At 41.4% G+C, this 19,816-nt stretch overlaps 1 protein-coding gene across 5 annotated transcripts in view; it reads right to left on the bottom strand.

The window, feature by feature from the left end:
- Nucleotides 1-4,190: 4,190 nt before the first annotated feature.
- SEMA5B (semaphorin 5B) overlaps nucleotides 4,191-19,816 on the bottom strand; it is a 367,047-nt gene continuing 351,421 nt past the window's right edge. For 3 of the 5 annotated variants that reach the window (XM_050917001.1, XM_050917002.1, XM_050917003.1), the window contains exon 23: nucleotides 4,191-6,883. In XM_050917001.1, coding sequence (XP_050772958.1) covers nucleotides 6,728-6,883 — 156 coding nt within the window. In that variant the 3' untranslated portion in view covers nucleotides 4,191-6,727. Of the gene's footprint in view, nucleotides 6,884-7,349; nucleotides 7,420-19,816 lie in introns of all 5 variants that reach the window. The other 2 variants (XM_050917005.1, XM_050917004.1) reach the window with 2 other exon arrangements.

Below are 19,816 nucleotides of genomic sequence, written 5' to 3'. Positions count from 1 at the left end.
CAAATTACTTTTTGATGGGCTGCATTTGAAAAGAAATTCTTGTACATACACTTGAGCATCTGAAAACACCCAAAAGATAGCTTATGCTTTACTAGGGATAAGGTATTCCATACGCAGGTGTAGCATGTTTCAGGTTGTTAACAAGCCAATCTATTTTTTATGACAGTATGGTGTCATTTTCAGTATAAAACTACAATATAAGTCTTCAGCTGTCTGGAAACAAACTAAAATGTTTCTGACTCTGTCACTTTTTAGTCTTTATTTTGATTAATAAATGGGATGAGAGCACTAACATTCTCCAGTAAGAGGCTATGATCAGCCTTCAATCAAAAATGTGCCCATTTTTACAGTTTCTCACTGTGATATGTAACAGTTGCAAAGGAGCTGGAATACAGTCTCAGTCTAAGTGAGAACTGTACAGCTGAAAGGATCAGCCTGTCGATTATATCTTTGAAACAAGCTAATATATTTGATACAATTTAAAAACAAAACAAAACAAAAACACTGTGTCCTTGGGACACTAGTTATGTGGGTCCCTGGACAAAGTAGAGGTGATACAGGAGCTAGGGAGCAGAGTCATGCCGCAGAATCAGACCTGGATTTGTATTTCAAATCCACCAGCATTCAGAGTCACTTGATTCAAAGCTTTAGTTTGGCCCATTTGATGCCTTATTCTGAAATAAGATTTGTGAGTCAAATGCACCTAAAGTGTGGGAGAGTGGCAGGAGGGGGTTTTGGTGGTTTAGCTTTATTCTAGAATGCTGCAAAATCAGGTTTGTTTAGCTGGAGTTGCATTGTGTAGCTGAACTTAGTTTTATACCCAGTAACCTTATGTAGTCATCCAGACTAAAACTGTGATAAATGCAATTCTGTGTCATGGTTCAGGCAATAAGGGGATTGTGGTCAGCAAGGAATCAGATATTTACACATATTCCAAGTTATAAACCTGGCCCAATTGGCCAGTTGCACTCTGGAATGTGTTTTGCCATCTGTAACATATGTATTTAGCATTGCCAGGAGAAGGTTGCCTGTCAAATCTTCAGTGACTTCACGTTACGTCTTTTTGAGAGGAAATGACTCACAAGCTCTCCAGGTGATTGTTTTATTTCTGAATTACTCTTTACATTGTACAATATATAAAAATACAGAGTACCCCCCCAAAAATTCACAGTGTCTAAAGGCAGTGATTACAATCTAGGTCACCTTTATATACGAATAGTAGCATCGTGTTCAATTGCATAGGAAGGGTGATGTGCCTTCACACTAAGAGTCCACTAATACCTGCCAGATTTTCCGTTTTTAGGGTAAATATACTGTTTTCTGCTAACAATTTCCTGTGTATCAAAGATCCAGTATTGCCTCTGTGTCTCCCTCCTCACCCGTGACAAAGGTTGTTTCTGATTAATCAGCTTATCTGTTCAAAATATGTGCATGTTGTTAGAGATGAGTTGTATGTAGATGAAACCCACAAGATCATGCAACTGGGTGGCCTTTTTCCCCCAATGTTTTGCCATATTTCTACTAAAAGCCCTTTTGCTTCAGTTATTAGACACACTGACCTCTCCCTCATGCTGTGGCCTGTATAGTGCACAGCATCCCCATCCCACTGAGGTTTCAGTGTAACAATGTGTTTGGTAAAAATAAATACCGGACAGGGCTGGGATGAGGAATCAAGTTCTAGAAGCAAACTCAACACTGATTACAGTGAGAAGGCTGGGAACCAGAACTGCACTTACAGCTTCAAGAAAGGCTCTACCTTACAGTGGTGTGGCGAGGAGAATGAAGATACCGGATTCTCCACAAAGGCTTGCTTTTGTTAGTTTCCTTGTGCCGTTTTCAAGGCTCCAGTGCTATGGACAGCATCCAACGTGGTCAGTGCTTATCTGACCTCAGAATTGTTTGATGTTTGCTCTTAACTGGCTTAAATGAGGGATTTACCTATACGAGGCTGTTCCCATTTGAAAATTCACTGAGCTATCAAAACAAGGCCTTCAGCTAGGACCAAATCCTGCAAAACCACTGCTCAGATGCGTATAGCCCTTACTCTACACCCCTGGAAATCTGTGTTCCCACCACTCCAGTGGGTGCTGGATCATGCCTGATATTCAGGGAGTCCCACTGATGTCCCTGGGCGAAGGCTAATCTAGAAGCCAAGGCTGGGGATTATAAAGGTGCCCAAAGGCATTAGCTACATCTTCTCCTATTGCTCTGTCAGGCCCCCTTGAAAATCACAACCTAGGAGGTGGCAGGGTCTAGCTCTTAAGTTGTATGACAACAGTCCTGTGTGGAAATTGTTATTAAACTATTATGCTGTCACTCAACTGCAAAGCTCTTCAACATACAAGTGAAAATTTCTTCCAGATCCAGTTTGACATCTTTTACTTTCCATTTGTTGTTCTAACCTGCTACTTTGTTTGCATAATTAGTATCTACTTGTAGTTAAATTCAAGAGTGATACACACAGCTGCTTCAGGCTGATTAGTCATCCACTGAGTGGCTACAAAAATTAGGGGGTAGGCATGTTAGTCTGTATCCACAAAACAACAAGGAGTCCGGTGGCACCACTGGGCTACAAAAATTGTTTACTTAGTTATTCTTAGCCAGAATGTTTTGTGGAGAATGGGCATTTGAACTACAACAAAGCAATTTTAATTTTCAATTTTTAAAAAATTATATTTAGTTATAAAATGTATTTTGCTATATCTAATGAAAAGAACAAAATGGGGTTTCTTAATCCTTATTTTCAGTCTTTCCCTATAGAATTTGAACACTAGCACTGCCTTTCTAAGTCGAAAATTTCTCTGTAGGCATTTGAATGGATGGAGAAAGAGTGTGTGTATATATTATAAATATATACCCTAGCTATCCACTGATAGCTATGCACACTATTACATTTGTTACATAAACTTTAAATTTACATTTTATATGTATAAACAAATCTGACATTTGGTACAAAGAATACACTGATCTGTGTGGACAGCAATTTCATCTTCACATGGGCTTATCTTCGATTAATCATTGGAGGTGTCCTAATCATCTTTACCACAGCTGGCATTTAATGGACTCCATTCCCACTCTACCTTGATTTCAATACAACTTCTATTTCATTTTCTCCAAATAAGGCATTAAGAACATCAGTCATTACACCATACACATTCTTTTCTGGTATTTGTACATTTCACATATTTAAGAAGAGTGAGTGACTCATATTTACAAATGTTCACAAGTGCATCTTTAGACAACAATGCCCCTTTCTCTAGGTATTTTACTTTTGGGAGTCTTGTCTATTGGAGGCAGCTGCAAGTTATAAAGGGGTGGCATGTTTATAATTTGCATCTCAATCCAGCGAAGTGCAACAGCAGTTTTACAGTGGGGCATAGCTCACTCCATACATGCAACCTTTAGAGCAAGGGAGGAGTGCATCTCTTCATGTGGAGGTGGAAAAAGAACGACCTCGTTAAATGCTACCCCCTACACATTTGGGTGCAAGACACTTACTGCATTCAACGTGCAGTACAGCTGAATCCTATTCCAAAATATCTGCAGTGAGCTAAGCCTGCAAGGTCAACCCAATTTCTTGCTAAATAACTGATCAGCATTTTGTTTTTTTCTAAAAGTTTAAAAAAAAAAAAAGCAAAAGCTGCTGTTAGAAACCTTTGGTGCTAGAGCAATGCTATTTCCAACACTGCGCATACTTTAAGAATGAGAAATTTAAGCAGTTTAACATCAGGCTCCTGCAGAAGCAATTCAATCTCGTATGGACGTGGCAGATCTGATGATCTGCTGCCAATTTACCTGCTAGAACCAAACAGAAACACAAGAATATCATTGTACATTGTGTCATTAACCTGGGCAGCCCTGAAGAGCGCAGAAGGAATTCAACCCTCACATCACATTAACATTGCCCTTACAGAACTGCTCTCTCACACAAACATTAATTGAGTAATAAGAGTTTCTCCTCCCCCTGCTTCCACTTTCTGCTCAAATGGAGGCCACAGATTCTCGCTGTGATTGCCAATTTCATGAAGCCATTCAGATGGCTAATAAGAATGACTCTGAAGTGTCTTGATGAAAATATAACCTACCCCATTGCCCATACATACTATAAAATATGCACATTTTGAGCACAATGGAAGCAGTGATCTTGCTCACTGAGTTGAAAAACTAAATAATTTCAGCTCTTACATGGCTTTTATTTATTTTTTTTTTTGGAAATGTTTGCGCTACCAAAAAAAATTAAAATAACTGCAAGGTTTAACTCACTTGCTCGCAACTCTAAGAACTGCAGCAGTAATCCTGCCAAATAAACAATAACCGTATAACTCTCCGACACAGGGAGCCACCTGAAATGGCAGCTTAGAAATGACCTTAGCTTGTAATGCCTACAGTGATCTTGAGTGCCACTCGTTTCTTTAGAACTGCTGCCATTAGACATGTCTAGTGCAACAGTTGTCAGCCAGGCAGGCTCTGCACCAGTCCTGTAACTTCAGCTTGGGATTTTCCATAGCACTAAGGGAATTAGGTACCTAACTCCCACTGAAAATCAATGGGGCTTTTGTGACCAGTGTCTGCCTCTTTTGATCTAGCTGAATAAGTGGAAGAAACTAGTACAGCCAAATTCTTAGAGCCACAATCTACTTTCGGTCATACTGCTGTATAAATCCAGAGTAATTTTATTTAAATGGGGTTTCTCCCAATTTACACTGGTGTCACTGGAAGCAGAACCGGCTCAGCCTGCTAAACTGGTACAGTTGCCAGAAAAGGTTGGGAGTCATTCAGCTACTGTAAGACCCTCACTGATGAAATTTTATAATCAATCTCCTTACACCTATAGATCACTAGCATAGGTTAGGGTTCAACTAGTTTAGAAACAGGTTACTTTGTTCTCCTGCTTTTGGTCCCACACTGTAAGACCAGGTTACTCCACCACTGCTCTGCCTCACCCTGAGGTGAGCTGTATATTTTGAATCATGAACAGCAAAGCCTCTTCTCAGCTCTGTGGATGGGTATGTGTGCAATGACCAGCCCCACCTCAGCCCTATCTTCCAAACAAGTGTCCGCAAATGACAGCAACGAGAAACTACTAAGGGCTGGCTTACAGTGAAATCTCTCCTATGTAACCAACATAACGCAAACTACTTCAAACACGTCTCAGTCAATGATTGAAAACAGACATGGTAATTGCTACAGTAAGATGCATACAGAGAATTCAAGTTCTGGAGCTACTTGGAGCTCATGGGTGTTTAGGTTTGTACTCTTGTCTCATGCTCAGTATTGTGGCATTGTAAAAGTCTTAGCCTCAGGAGTTCATTATAAATAGTCAGAAACATTCAACAGTAACAGTGTCAAACTTGCTCACGTTGCTAACACATTTGATGGAACTGTCCATTAAGCACCGGTGCTACTGTTTGGCCAGAAAAAAAAACCTTTGTCAGACATACATATCTGGTTGTACACACTATGGCTTCTGCAACAGTCTAATACAGTTCTGCTGGACACAGGCACACACACACACAAAAATACATTTCAAGGCTGGATATAATGTTTAATAACGCTACAGTCCCAATTTAATTTAATAACTGTAGCAAGGTTTTTGTTTGTTTGTTTCTAGCTGAGAAATCTAAAGAAATATTGACAAACAATGCACATTAGTCAGTTGTATAATTATTTGATGGAGTACTACTGGAAGACACTAAGAATGTGCAGCAGACTTTCTGCGTCATGGTATGCTATGAATACATTCCTTAGAAAAATACCGTGCCAAAAATTCAGAATTTCTTACTCTTCAAAAAATAAGTGAACTAAAAAAATAATAATAAAAAGAATTAGCCCCAAGCCTAGTGATTTCACAAGAGGAAGGCCTGGCCATCGGTCATCATTCCTTGCAGATACGAACAGAATCAAGCTTGGAGGGAGAAAAAGTAAATGTCATTTCAAAGAAAGCTCATGGCTCATGTACAGCACTCCTCACATTTTTTCCAGTGGTAAGCACATCTTTGTTATGCAAAGTCCACATCTCATTAGTCCTACATTTACTTCACTTAATATCTCATTGCCTGTATCATTTTCTTTTAATTAAGACTGGAAATATTCTGAAATGTTCTTTGGGTAGAGTAGAGTACTTTGTGTATTTTCTTTACCCAGCTGAACTGGATGTTACCGAAGAAGACTGTGGAGGCTATTTCCTACAATGTGAAAGGAATCTTCTGGTGAAGCTGGAGACACCACTATAAACCTAAAACTGTGTTCTCGTTCCAACCGTGATGGAGTCCCAGGCAGCTCGTCTTGTGAACGAAGTGTCATTCAATGTACCGCCATTGTCTAGTCACTGTACAATCATCCATTGCTCTAAGGAGCTATCTGTAATGTGTCTGAGAACACAATAGTGTAGCATGGTGGAAACCTAGCACAGCATGCAATCAGCTCCTCGGCAGTTCAAGCCTGAGACAGAAATACTGATCATCCAGCCGTGAATATTTGCAGCAGTTAAGTGTCATCTCCAGCCAAATATCCACAAAAGTCTATGCAGAATTGTCCATGGTCCATAAGCATTTTGTCAATTTAAGGAGATGTGCTGTTTAAAAGTAATACAGTTAACTAAAAAAAAAAAAAGGCCCTAGTTGTACAATATTTACATCTGGAGACCGGGCCAATATTTGGTCCATAAACTCATTTAAAAAACAATTCATATAGGAAGTGATCCAGTCCTTGGACAGTCTGTCCATCATCAGCTGTTGGTAAAGGTCCTTCCAGGGGAGGCCTCAGGCCTGTAGTCATATTTATTCAGTGTACTGGGATAATAGGTTGTCGTGTACACGTTGGTTTGCTGCAAGGGGTAGAAGTTGGTCCTCTCATCAGGTATTAAGTTGTTCTTGTTAAGCGTCTGTAAAAAGTAAAAAATTAGACATATAAATGCTTTGTAAATGTTCTTTCCTATTTTCAGATCTTTCTCTCTCAGATTCCGTCTCCATCCTAGGCCACTGGCACCTTCCCTCCATCTGGGAGGATAAGATGGGTGTGTACCATACATGGCTCTCTCTCTCTCTGTGGAGTCGGTTAGTGGGTGGACCCACAGCTCTTGCCATTTCTGCATTGGTGGATCTGTGCTCAGCCATTACTAGAGCCAGAATCCAGAGTCTTCTGCAGAGACCCAGATTCTCCTAGCAGATGGCATGATGTCTGATCATCATTGTCACACAACCATGCTGGGCCTAAACAGGACTGAGTGGTGAACTGTACACTCAACCTATTCCCTTCCAAAGTCTTCATTGTACAGCCACCAACTCCCTGGCACAGCAGTTACCAAAATGGCACTTCTTTTCTCTTTGGAAGAGCAGGTGCACATTTACCTGATCTCCATCTCCATTGGTAGATATCCAGGTTTGGACCCCCCGATATTAAGTGTGTCACTTCTGTCAGCTACAGTACAAGTAACAAGTCATGGTCACTTTTTGAAAAACTAAAATGACTCAAGAAATTCTACAACCAAGTAACAAGTGTTGGCAATAGCAGCAGAAAAATGAGAAATACAAAATGTATCTTTTACCATTAGAATTTAGAAAAGAGGCAGGGGCTTTTCCTCCCCCTTCTCTGCCTTATCATGGAATCACTTATATTCATGCCACCAGAAATTGTTTTCCCCCTCCCCTTTGTTGTAAAATCCACTGACATGCCAGATATTTCCAGCTCAAAAAGGAGCAAGTCCTGTTTTGGAGGATGACACACCTCTCAGAAAATTTATCGTTTTCCTTGTTGTCGATGTCATTTCAGTCACACAATCCATTTAGCTTTTGAAGCATGCTCATGGCAGGCTTTCATTTTTAAAAAGACCTGCATGCCTCAATCTCTCACATGGGCACCTTAATCTGCTGTTATGCTGCAACAAGGAATTCATCCCTTGTTCTGAGGCAACAAAAGGTGCATGTTTCACTTACCCCCTTAAAATAGGTGCACACTATTTCCAAAAAGGGTGCAGAGACCTGTAATGGGCTAGTTCAAGCTTCTTGCCATCTGGAGTGGAGAATGTCACCCATTTGAAAGGCAGCATGGACCGAGAACTGAATATAGGCTTTGGAGTCTGGAACTCCTGAGTTCTAATGCTGGCTCTGCTACTGACTAATTGTGTGACCTTGGGCAAATGACATCACCTGTTTCCATATGGGTTAATAATGCTTGCTAACCTACCTCCCAGAGGTGATGTGATGATTAACTCAGAGCTCAACAAGTGCTAAGGGCCCAATACTTCCACTCTCACTCAACCTGAGAAGTACCTTACTCATGCATAGAGTCCTAGGTCATTCAGGGGGGGCTTCAAGGGAGTAAAGCACTGCTCTCTGTGACTAAAGATAACAGCATCGCGTGCTATATCCATGCCAAACATCACTATTAGAATGGGCAGAACTCCTACTTTAGATGTGCAAATGCTAAATAATTTCCAACTGGCCAAAAAGGGGTGAGAATTCCTTCAGCCCTTAGAAATGAAAGGAAGATGTGACAGGAAGTGTTATGCATTGCTCCCAATCAACCAAAGAAATATCAAAATAATAAAGGGAGCAGTTTGTTGGTTAGCACTCAGGGCTGGTGGTCAGGGAATTTGAGTTTAATTCTCTGGCTCTGCCACATTCTGTGTGTCCTTGGGAAATCTCTGAGATTCGGACTCCCCATCTGTAATATGAAGATAAAAATACTCACCCAGCTTGGTCAAACAGCTGAGATCCCTGGGTAAAAGGCACATTATATGTGCAAAGTATTATTACTGGGGAGCTCTTCCAAAGCAAATGAACTTAGTTATTCATGCGTACCGTACATAAGGATTGTTATTTCCTAGCTAGTGTGATTTAGCTCCGTACACTTAACACGTACAGTTAAATACTACATGCCAGTGCCTTCCATGGAGCAGTACGGCACACCGTACTACTGGTGTCCTCATTCACCAAGTGCGCATAAAACACCGCCAGATTTACTCAACTGCACAGTGATAGCACAAGTGTACATTTTCAGAAGCGTAAATGAGGGCAAGAGGAACACATGAGTGAGGAAATCACCTCTTACATGGTCAAGTCCTGAGATGATGCTCAGGGAAATCTCATGGGTTGCACAATGTGGTAAGGAGGGGGCTGTCAGCATATGGATGTGTGAGAGCAGGTGGTTCAGTTGGGATGCTCTTGGAAGGTCACGGCAGCTGTGGATTAGCTGAGTCTCCACTTGGAATTTCACTAAGGATTAAGGGTAGAGATGAGTCCAGTTCAAAACCCCAGCTCTAAACACCCCTGAAGTTTGATGATGATCAAATCCTGGTCGGGCCCAGCTCTAGCTCAAAATGAAAAATAACAGCCCTCTATTCCTTCGGCTCTCAGCTGGAATGAGTAAATTTCAGGATTTCCTGCAATGCTTTACATCTAGTCACTGAAAGCAAGCGTTGCATTTAACTAACATTGGCATTTTCTCTCTTTTTTTTGCCCTTACTTTCCTATAACACTTAATTAGAAAACAACCCCACAACTGTTTCTGTGTTTTTTGATGGAGGGTTTCATATCTTTGGGAAATACCTTATTAAAATGCTTTAAGGGATTTATAATGCAATTAGCTGCACAGAATAAGTCTCTGGCGATATTAGGATGGCAGAACAAGCCCTAAATCAGTACGATCAATGTACAACGCCTTAATGTTTTTCAGCACAAACATATTGTTGGTCTTATTTTAATAAATATATGGTTAGGCTCCCACGCACTAGAAATCGGTTAATATTTTTGCAAGAGGAGAAATTAGGCAGCAGCGAATTTTAGAAATCCACAAACCCAGACGGGGATTGTATTTACATCTCTGGGTAGCCTCACTTGTATTAGTAAAAGATTTAACCCTGGCTCCTTTCCTTTCTCCCTATGCAGGGACGAGAGACAGGTGACAAACTTCCCTTCAGGTGCAAGATGGGTTGCGCCATCAAGGCAGGACATGGCTCAGACGCATCCCCAGTGTGCTGAACCCAGTGGAGTTACACCCAGGGCACATTTGGCCTACTCTGAACAGACAAGAGTCTCCAGGAGGGTTTGTTTATTCTATTGCCTCTCCTCTAAAACTGCAGTAAGATGCCTTCTCCTCAGGGCAGCACTCCCCCGGGCAATACACAGCTGTATCTGAAAATCCTCCTAAACACGGCTGGGAAACGAGTTCAGGCTCTCACAGCCCCATCCTGCCCTGCCTCTGTAGCAGCACTCGGAATCTATGGTGATAACAATGCCTGTAAGCTATATTGAGATAGAAAGATAGAAAATTGTTTCACTCAGGAGCAAACAGGAACTCAAACCACATTGATCAAATATCTGCTATTGCTTCCTCCATCCTCAAGATCAGCAGTATCAGCAAAGACAAGTTATATTTGCCAGTATATCCATCAGGAGCCTCCATCCAAGAACCTTTTAGCAGATGGCTTCCTAGCAATTTATGCTAATCTGACCAAAACCCATTACTCAAGAGCACACACCAGAATTTAAACTTCCTTTAAAAGAGTTTTTATTGTATTATATTGGCATATAAATAAAACACAAGAAAGACTCTTCTGTCCTAGGAATATTATTTTTTCACATAGGGACGTTTTCAGAAAAGTGAAGAGATCACTGTGAGATGGTTTGAAATAAATGCAGCATTTTGACATACTATCACTGTCGGCAATTTTTAAAAAAAATATGTCCTGACAATGCTACTGCTTAACCTGGGGCTAGCAGAACACTGAATAGCCAAATATTAACAGAAATGTATAAGCAATGTATAGTTGTCATTACAATAATTTTAAAAGCATAGTGCTACCAAAAATGCCTTCCATATATGGTCATAACCTCTGAAACTTAGATACAACATATGTATGGATATGTTCCATACGGATGGACTATTTTGTATGTGAATATGTGTGTCTGTATTATTTAACATAAACACACACAGACACAGACACACACACACACTCACAGTTCCATCCCATCCAACACAAAGTTCCAATAAAGCAAAGTGTAAGTATTTTTAAACATGACTGGCATCATGATATATTTGTTCACTAGATCTTTTTCATCATTTACAAGTGATACTTTAGGCAAAGTAAAACATTCAGACTTTCTAATTACTAATCTCCTGTGCCATAAGCCTTACCCCCAGGCCAAAAGATTGTGCCCTTAGTCTAGGTCAGTAAATGATAATCCACTAGTGTATTGGATTAAAATCTGACACAACTATCAGCACATAATCACATTTAATAATATGGATATTACAGTACTAATCCAGTTTGATCTTGGATATAACTGTATATGCCCTGTATGTACATTTGTTACTTATATATATATATATAAAAATGTGTGCTAAAACTTTTCCAAATTTCAATTTTTTCATCAAAATTTGTCTAAACATCAAATTTTCATTAAAAAATAGGACAAATTTTTTTACAAAAACATTTCAATTTTTTCCCCATGTTTTGACCAGCTCCAGTGAAAAGGGCAATTTTTTTAGTGTATTAGCTATAAATACACTTTCCTCCCAAACATATGCCTCCAAAATCTAGGTCAGCACAATAAAGTAACAGCGTTTCTAACACAGTGAAATAATACAGAAAGATTTCTGGTAAGCCTCATCTGGTGCCTCCTTTTGCAGTTACTTCCACATTTGCCGAGTCCTCTCAGCACTTCAGACTCCTCTCCTTTTTTTGGAGCTCTCCTAGGATCTTGGGGGCAGATCTTCTTCAACTGGTGTAAATTGTTGTAAGTGCATAAAAGCCAATGGCGCTATGACCATTGACACAAACAGCAAATCTGCCCCAACATCTTTCTGCCACTGGCAGATATTTCAGTCTTTCCCTTTTACATATGGCAGATATTTTAAGTTAGGTGACCTCTTCAAAGCATCTCACTCATTTGTGATTAACCCCTAATCACATTTTAATCTCGTCCTGGATTAAGAGGTTTTATATCATGAGGCATATCTTTCCAACTGTAGTTTCCCCCAAAAGATCCCTCTAAAATGTAATAACTGCACTTACATTATACACACAACTGCAGGAGTGGAAGATCTCTTTCTACCATTAAAAATACATCAGTCCTAAACCTCATGTTGGCTGGAAAGGAACAGAAGAAGCCAGCCAGCCAGTCAGTCCTGCAGCCTCTCCACACACTTTTAAGCTTTGACATGCATTGTGCAGTGGATTTAGGCAATAGCCCAGGACTGGTGTCTACATATCAAAGTGACTGGACTGCTTTATGGACAGACAGCATGAATTAGACTACTCCACTCAGTCACAGTAGGAACCCCCAATGCCCAAATTGGGACCATATGCAAGTAGAGCTTAATATCCTACTTCCAGTATAATCAAGGGCATGAATTCAATGGCACAACGTTAGACCTTTAAAGAATAAAATGAGTAGTTCCCCTTTTCCCTGCTAGCAGTATCCAATATCCTGCAGTAACAGTGATCTGAGAGCGCAAGCTGGACACTTCTTTCTTCTGTGAGGAAAGAGGGAGGGAGAAGGGAATTATATAATCAAATCAAAATGTAATTACATAATGGATAGAAATAAACAATAAAGCCTCCCAGATCCAACCTCTCATCTTTTTTGTGTTCCTCTTGGGGCGCATGTTTTCCTCATAGTAAAATCAGATTGGGTGAAATGCTTTTTCAATACAGATTGTTTATGTTTTATGGAGCTAGCCATGCCCTGCTCATGAGAGGAAATTACCCGGTGTCATGGCAACATAAGATAGATAAGGATTACTGAAATGGACTCAGATTATGAACAATTCCCTGCAGAATGCACATTTCTGGAGTGGAGCAAGATGGTCATCTCAGCACTGTGACTAGCCAGCAAATTGGGGAATAATTAGCACAACAATTACATTAAAAATAAATAAAGCACATGACTAAAATCAAACCTCTTGGCATTTACTAGCACTAACAAAACAAAGGATACAAGGCCTACTCCCGCCCATCAACTGCCTGCTGCAACGGTATCACGCCTCTCACGCTATACATTGTAACCACTACTGAAAATACAGACAAATACTGGAAAGGGCTTCGGAATCCCACAGATTTATTAGCCACAAACTATAAAAAGATTCAGAGCCTCTGGCATCTCTTCTTTCAAGTCTTCCTTAGAAGCTCACCTCCCCCCGGATGGTGCAAAGACATTTAGATCTGCAAAGCTGTATGCCCTGTGGGTGAAATCCTAGCCCCACTGCAGTCGATGGCACAACTTCCATTGTGAACTAGGCACACACTTACGGCTAGACTTGTGTTTAAGTATCTTTCTGAATTGGGCCCCAAGAGTCTGATCCAAAGGTGACTGAGTTCAATGGGAGTCTTTCCACCGACATCAGCAGGTGTTGGATCTGACCCTAAGTAATTTGTCCACTTCACACTCGTTGGGTTCTCAGACTCACCAGTATTTGTTACTCTTCTCTGGATGATTATCATCACTGGTTATTTGTTTCCTGTAGCACTCACAATGTGCTAGGCACTACACAGACACAAAGGAAGCCCCAAACAACCTACACCCAAAAAATTCCCTCCTGTTTGTCAGTGTGGAGCTGTTTGGAGTGGGACACAAAATTCCAGCTCTAGTCTCAACAGTGCTGTGGAGTCTGCTCCCTGCTCTGTGATGTCTCTGCAGAATTCTTCTGTCCACCTAGCTATCGCTTATTGGGAAGGTGGACAGATGCAAGCACCTCTCCTGTTGGCATACCTATATCTACCCTGAAGCGCTACCGTGGTGGAGTTGCAGTGTTTCAAGTGTAGATAAGCCCTACATCAACATAGCTACACTGGTGCAAACAACCCTAATGTGTATATGCTGCAACAGTGCAAGTTACCCTGGTAACTTACTGGGGTAAGTCACCTGGGATGGTGTGAGCCCCACATCACACCAGCACAGTGCATTTAGACTGGGAGTTACACAGATAGAGCTACCCCAGCGCGCGCACACACAAAAAATCACAGTATAGACGGGGTCTAATTTGCCAACCGATACTTCCGTTAGGTCTCTGACAGCCTTCCTGCTTTTCAGCGATCTCCTGTGATGCTGGCAGACCAAGTGCCATCTTTTGCCAAGGCTTTAGACCTCAGCTGAGCATTGACAAATTCATTGCTGGAAACCAGTCAGTTTTCCCCTTGTAGCCACATGGCTAAGATGGGTACTGGACTTACCACAAAGTGTTCAGTGTTTAGATTTTATGAAATGCTTAGAAGTTGCTGCAGGCATTAATCTCACGTATCTCTTTATCACATACAAGGTAGTATTTACATTTTTGTTTTGTAACTGTAAAAACTGCTTGCTCTGAAATTGTGAACTCGGTCAGGAGGGATGTCTCCTGCCCATCAAGTCGTCCTATCAAAATGAAATGAACCATTGTGGAACATTATAATACAAAGACTTTGTTAATTGCCCCCTCACACTCATCAAGAGGCTACATGCAAAAGGGCTCATCACATCAGCTTGAATTCTGGAAGTAGGAAATAAAAACAGCTGGCAAGAAAATGTTTCATCTCTTTTGCTGTTTGGACTCTGAAAGGGCTGGAGGCGGCTCCGAAACAGCAGCAGAGATCCCTGGGTGAACCTGAGTTAGCCCTAAAAGACATTCAGAGCTGACATATTACTACAACTCTGTCACCTTTTGAAACCACACACTAATTCATTTGCGTATATATGTTTACCTGCTTTAACGTTGTAACAATGCTCTCAGTTTTTGTGTGGTTAATAAACCTTTAGAAAATTTACAACAGGATTGGCTACAAGCATTGTCTTTGGTGTGAGATCTAAGCTTCTTGGGTGCCCCTGGGGTCAACAACACTGGCTGCTGCAGAAGTCGCAGAATCTGTGACTTCTGTGACCTCAGTGACAGCCACAGAGCACTAATCACTGCCTACCATTTATAATCCATCAGCCAATTTTCAGGCTCAGTGGCAGCCCTCAAATCCAAGCCAATCTGAATCCATTTGCCAAATCAGGTTTTGTACAACCCTGTACCAAATGCTTTACTAAGAGCGAGTGGAGTGGAGGGAGTGGAGCTACACCGATTTACAACAGACGGGGATCCAGCCCTGGATATCTGACAACAGCATTCCCTTCATCCCCTAGCCTCGGAAGCCAAAGAAGTGATCACATTTGATTTCTCTCGGTGCACCCAAGTACCCTTCACTTCAAAGTATGTGATACTGCAGCTCAAAAATTAACTCAGGTTGCCCTGCATGCAACGATGACAAAGACTGGCTTTAATGAATTTGCACGAGCATACCTGAAAGCACAATATGGCCCATTCCAGTCATTGCTCCTGGTTTCATTCTCCACTTTGGCCCCGATTCAGCCAAGCATTCAAGTCCTAATGGTTTGATGTGGATGGACTGAAGTTAAGGATGTGCTTAAATACTCTTTGGAATAGGAGCCCACGTGCCTCCAGATATCTCCTCTTCGCACCAAATCTAGCTGGCCTTACTCATGTGGAATTAATACGGCTACTCCTGTGATGGAAGTGACCCAGATTTGGTGGTTAAATAGCTATTCAATTAGTTAAGGAGGGACTGGAGCTCTCTCTTCTCCTGTATTTAATGCTTGGTACTATATATTTGCATTTCACAGCACTGGGGTATTGCCTCGGCTTTCATGAATTTTCATAAATCAGTGCTAGTAATTGGGGCTGTTCATTAGCTAATTCTCACAGACTCCAGGATACAGTCCATCCAGACCTGTTGATACAGATTCAGTTTTCCCCTTTATTCCCATACTTAGTGCTAGGTCCTGAGATCCAGTGAGGACGCTCAGGCAAAGCAACTTTAGAGATGGCTTAATGAGGATTCCCCTTGTATACAAGCACCTGAGGGAGGGGTAGGGCCAGCATTATTAACTCGATGCCAAACCCACCCTGTATAGGGGATGTGACTGCTGGAGCAACCACTGCATCTTAGAGCAGCACTGAGGCTGCTCTCAACTGCTCCTCTGCACTGACCTGGTGCCTGGCAGTCTGAGTGTCAGGAAGACACAAAGTTGGCATGCTGGCAGGGTCCCTTCCTCAAGCTGCTCCAAGGTGCCAAACAACTGTCCCCTAAGTCTTAGAATTGATAGCTCATTATTTCATAATTACCAGACTCACTCTTTTTATTATTCCAGTTAAAGAAGCCATTCAGTAGCTCAACTATTCTAGATTCCTAATTAATTTAGTCTCCCTCCAAATGTATCACTGAGCTTATACTTTCTCTGGTATTTATTGTTCCCCTCATATATTTCTAAAGCCCCTCTTAATTTCTTTGCTTAGCATTCTTCTGTTTTGGTTCCCTTACTTCTTACACAAAGCCTTAACCAATTCGGTCTATATTATTATTAGTCCATGGCCACTCAGGACTTCACAGGTTTCTGTATGCTGCATACCATTGCCGCTCCGGGCTTCATGGCAGCAGTGCAGGGAAGAATACACATCTTTCTTCTCCAGTATCACAGTCCCATGCCCCGCGAGCCAAGGGAAAACCACCATTAGCTGTTAGCAGTAAGAGCCTAGGACATATCTGAGTAGCCCTGTTCTGGCCAGTAGAGGGCAGCGGTATAAATATACAGTAGCCAGTTAACTGCCATATCGCTGAATTTCTTCAGGAATCCACATTTCTTCTTCTTTGAATTCTGTTTTTTTCAGTGTGGAGAACAGATAAATATCATTCCAACGAAGGCAAACCTGGCATCTGCAATGACTCGATGGGGTTCTCAGCTCACTGAGTAGGGGACAATAGCGAAGATCCTGCTCACATGCATATCACCATCGGGATGGGGGAGAGAGCTGAGTAATCATTAAACACTTGGCAGGACAAGAATGAAGCACCTACATCCACAGGGAGGTGGTTCTCAAGATGACTTAAAATCAAAGAGGAAGTGAAAACTGGATCGAGAGAACTGAACAGAAACTCTCTCAACAATTACCGATGTGCTAATTTGGATTCCTGCCACACAGCACGCAGCCACAGCCCTGCAAAGCTACGAAGCGCCCGCCTTCAAAACGGTTAGAGTGGAAACCAGATTGTACTAAAGCAGCACGGTGAGCAGCTTTTTAACATTCCAAGGGGGAGCCCTATCGGGGACAACCAGAGAGATAAGACATTCCAGCTCTAACTGGCAGTTTTCACTGATCTTAAACAATTCATCTATAGAACAGAGGCATATGTGAAAACTAGACGGCAGCTTTCCCCCTCCCAGCCCCCGTCCTCCAGGATGCTGCTGTCACGGGGTAATGACCCCTCTGCTAGATGCAGATCATTCCGTGGGCAGAATAATCACATAATAGTCACACATCCAGGCATGCCTGACTGCTCAATTTGACTTGACCCAATTAAATAAAGGGGTAGGGGGAGACAGACACTAATAGATTTCATCTGAGTTGCATGGCTTAATCCTTTTTCCCTCCCAACAGGAGCTGTGTTACTTTCCTTTCCGAGCAGGCCTTATGTAAATCTAGACTCCCCTGAAGTGATATTTGCAACTGCTGGATCATACAATGAAGAGCACAATGCTCCTTTGCCAATACAGCTGCCAGGCCTTACCATTTTTTTTCAAATAAGACTATACTCGTAAAATACGTAATGTGCCATTCAAACAGTTAAATGCCACTTTGCTCAGGGGAAATAGTCTCTATTAAGCATGAAATTCACCTAAAACAGATTTTATGTTTCAATCTGATTTACTGTTTTTATTTGCTGTTGTTTCATCTGATTGCATCAGCTAAATCTCTCTTTAAAAAGACACACAGCCAAGGCAGATGCTAAAGGGAAACTGCTGAGAACTTTCTTGACTGAGTTGTGTTTCATTAGCTGTTGACTAATGTCTGAACTGTATAGCCCAATTCCTGGGACTTGAATGATGCACAATGAAAGGGTCACTGAAACAAAAGGAATTCTTACATCACAACGATATCATGGTCTGTGCTGTGGCCACATAGGAGTAAGTGGGTTAGCTAAGTGTAGTTGAAGTAGCAACACATCAAATTAGGTGATAGGAGACAGAGTCCTAAATTTTCCAAGGGTAAGAGAAACAAATATCCTCACAAACTAAGAATGCCTTAGGCCAGGGGTAGGCAACGTATGGCACATGTGCCGAAGGCGGCACGCAAGCTGATTTTCAGCGGCACTCACACTGCCCAGGTCCTGGCCCACTGGTCGGGGGGGAGGGGGGCTCTGCATTTTAATTTAATTTTAAAATAAGCTTCTTAAACATTTTAAAAAACTTATTTACTTTATATACAGCAATAGCTCAGTTATATGTTATAGACTTATAGAAAGAGACCTTCTTAAAACATTAAAATGTATTACTGGCACGTGAAACCTTAAATTAGAGTGAATAAATGAAGACTCGGTACAGCACTTCTGAAAGGTTGCTGACCCCTGCCTTAGGCAAAACTTACCTCTGGGGGACCCAAAGTAGCTAAAAGTCATTTATACATTAACCCCAGCTGCTTCTCGGCTTTAAAAAAGATTCCATTTTCAGTAGCGGTAAAAACAATTATACCCAAAAGAAAAAGATTTTTAAAACCAAACAGATATTCACAGTCTGCTTCAAGCTTTATTTCTCACTACGCAGTTGGAAGCTGCACCAATCTTTAAGCCTGATGATTCATGCAGACATTTATTCTTCAGCAAGGCAGAAACTCTCGTGTACGATCTCCATATTGATATTTTGTTGCTTAAAATATTATGTGATTGTCTGGCATCCCTTGCAGAGGGTGCCTGCTCCACATGGGTCTTTGGCTCTCAGTGGGATTACTCTCACTTTGTTGAAAGGCATTTAATTTAGATTGTTTGATTTATATAGTTCCCATGGGAATTAATGAATAATATAATATATGGAGATATACACCTATCTCCTAGAACCGGAAGGGACCCTGAAAGGTCATTGAGTCCAGCCCCTTGCCTTCACCAGCAGGACCAAATACTGATTTTTGCCCCAGATCCCTAAGTGGCCCCCTCAAGGATTGAACTCACAACCCTGGGTTTAGCAGGCCAATGCTCAAACCACTGAGCTATCCCTCTCCACTGATTTTTCCATTTATGAATATTTTCTAATAGCTGTACTTTCATTCAGAGGCATAACTTTGTTTGGGCAAGTGTGATACAGGCGAGTCTCATCTTACACGGGGGTTCCGTTCTGCAGTTAGCATGTAAAGCGAAAACTGCGTATAGACAAAATTACATTGAGCTGAATGGCAGGTGGAATCGTCCACACTACAGGTACAGTATTAAAATTGTTATTTTTCTCTTTTTTTTTTTTGCCAATCGCCTAAAGCTGAAATCGTGCATGTTAAATGCGCATAAGATGCAACAGACCTGTATTCGCAGACTTACCCAAGTTAGTTTGTAGTGGCCTGATGTCTTCCTATAAACTCCCGGCACTAGGAGACACATCAAACATTTACAAGTTTCTTCACAGCCCAATCCTGAAATCCTCACTCAGTTTTCACTCTATCCTCTCTCATATAAAGCTCTCATTGCAGCAGATGGCAGTTTTGCTTTAGCAACAACTTCAGGGTTTTTCCCATGGTTTACAAGGGATGGCAGTAGGGGTCACAGAGACAGGATGTAGAGTAGAGGAACTGGAAGCTTTGATAATTTGTCTGAGGCATCTCTACAGAGAGAGAGGTTTAATTTTATAAAATATACGGATATGTCTTCAAAATAAAGCTACAAACTACATTAAAAAAAATACGTCAATACAAGCACAGCTGGGAAGAAACTCTATATAGCGGTCATCACACCCAACCTTGAAAACATGCCATTCTCCTTAATCAATATGACCCTGATCCAAAGTCCACTGAAGTTAAT

The sequence above is a fragment of the Gopherus flavomarginatus genome, chromosome 10 (assembly GCF_025201925.1).
Source record: "Gopherus flavomarginatus isolate rGopFla2 chromosome 10, rGopFla2.mat.asm, whole genome shotgun sequence".
Taxonomy (NCBI): Eukaryota; Metazoa; Chordata; order Testudines; family Testudinidae; genus Gopherus; species Gopherus flavomarginatus.
This window is presented reverse-complemented; position numbering and strand designations above follow the sequence as displayed.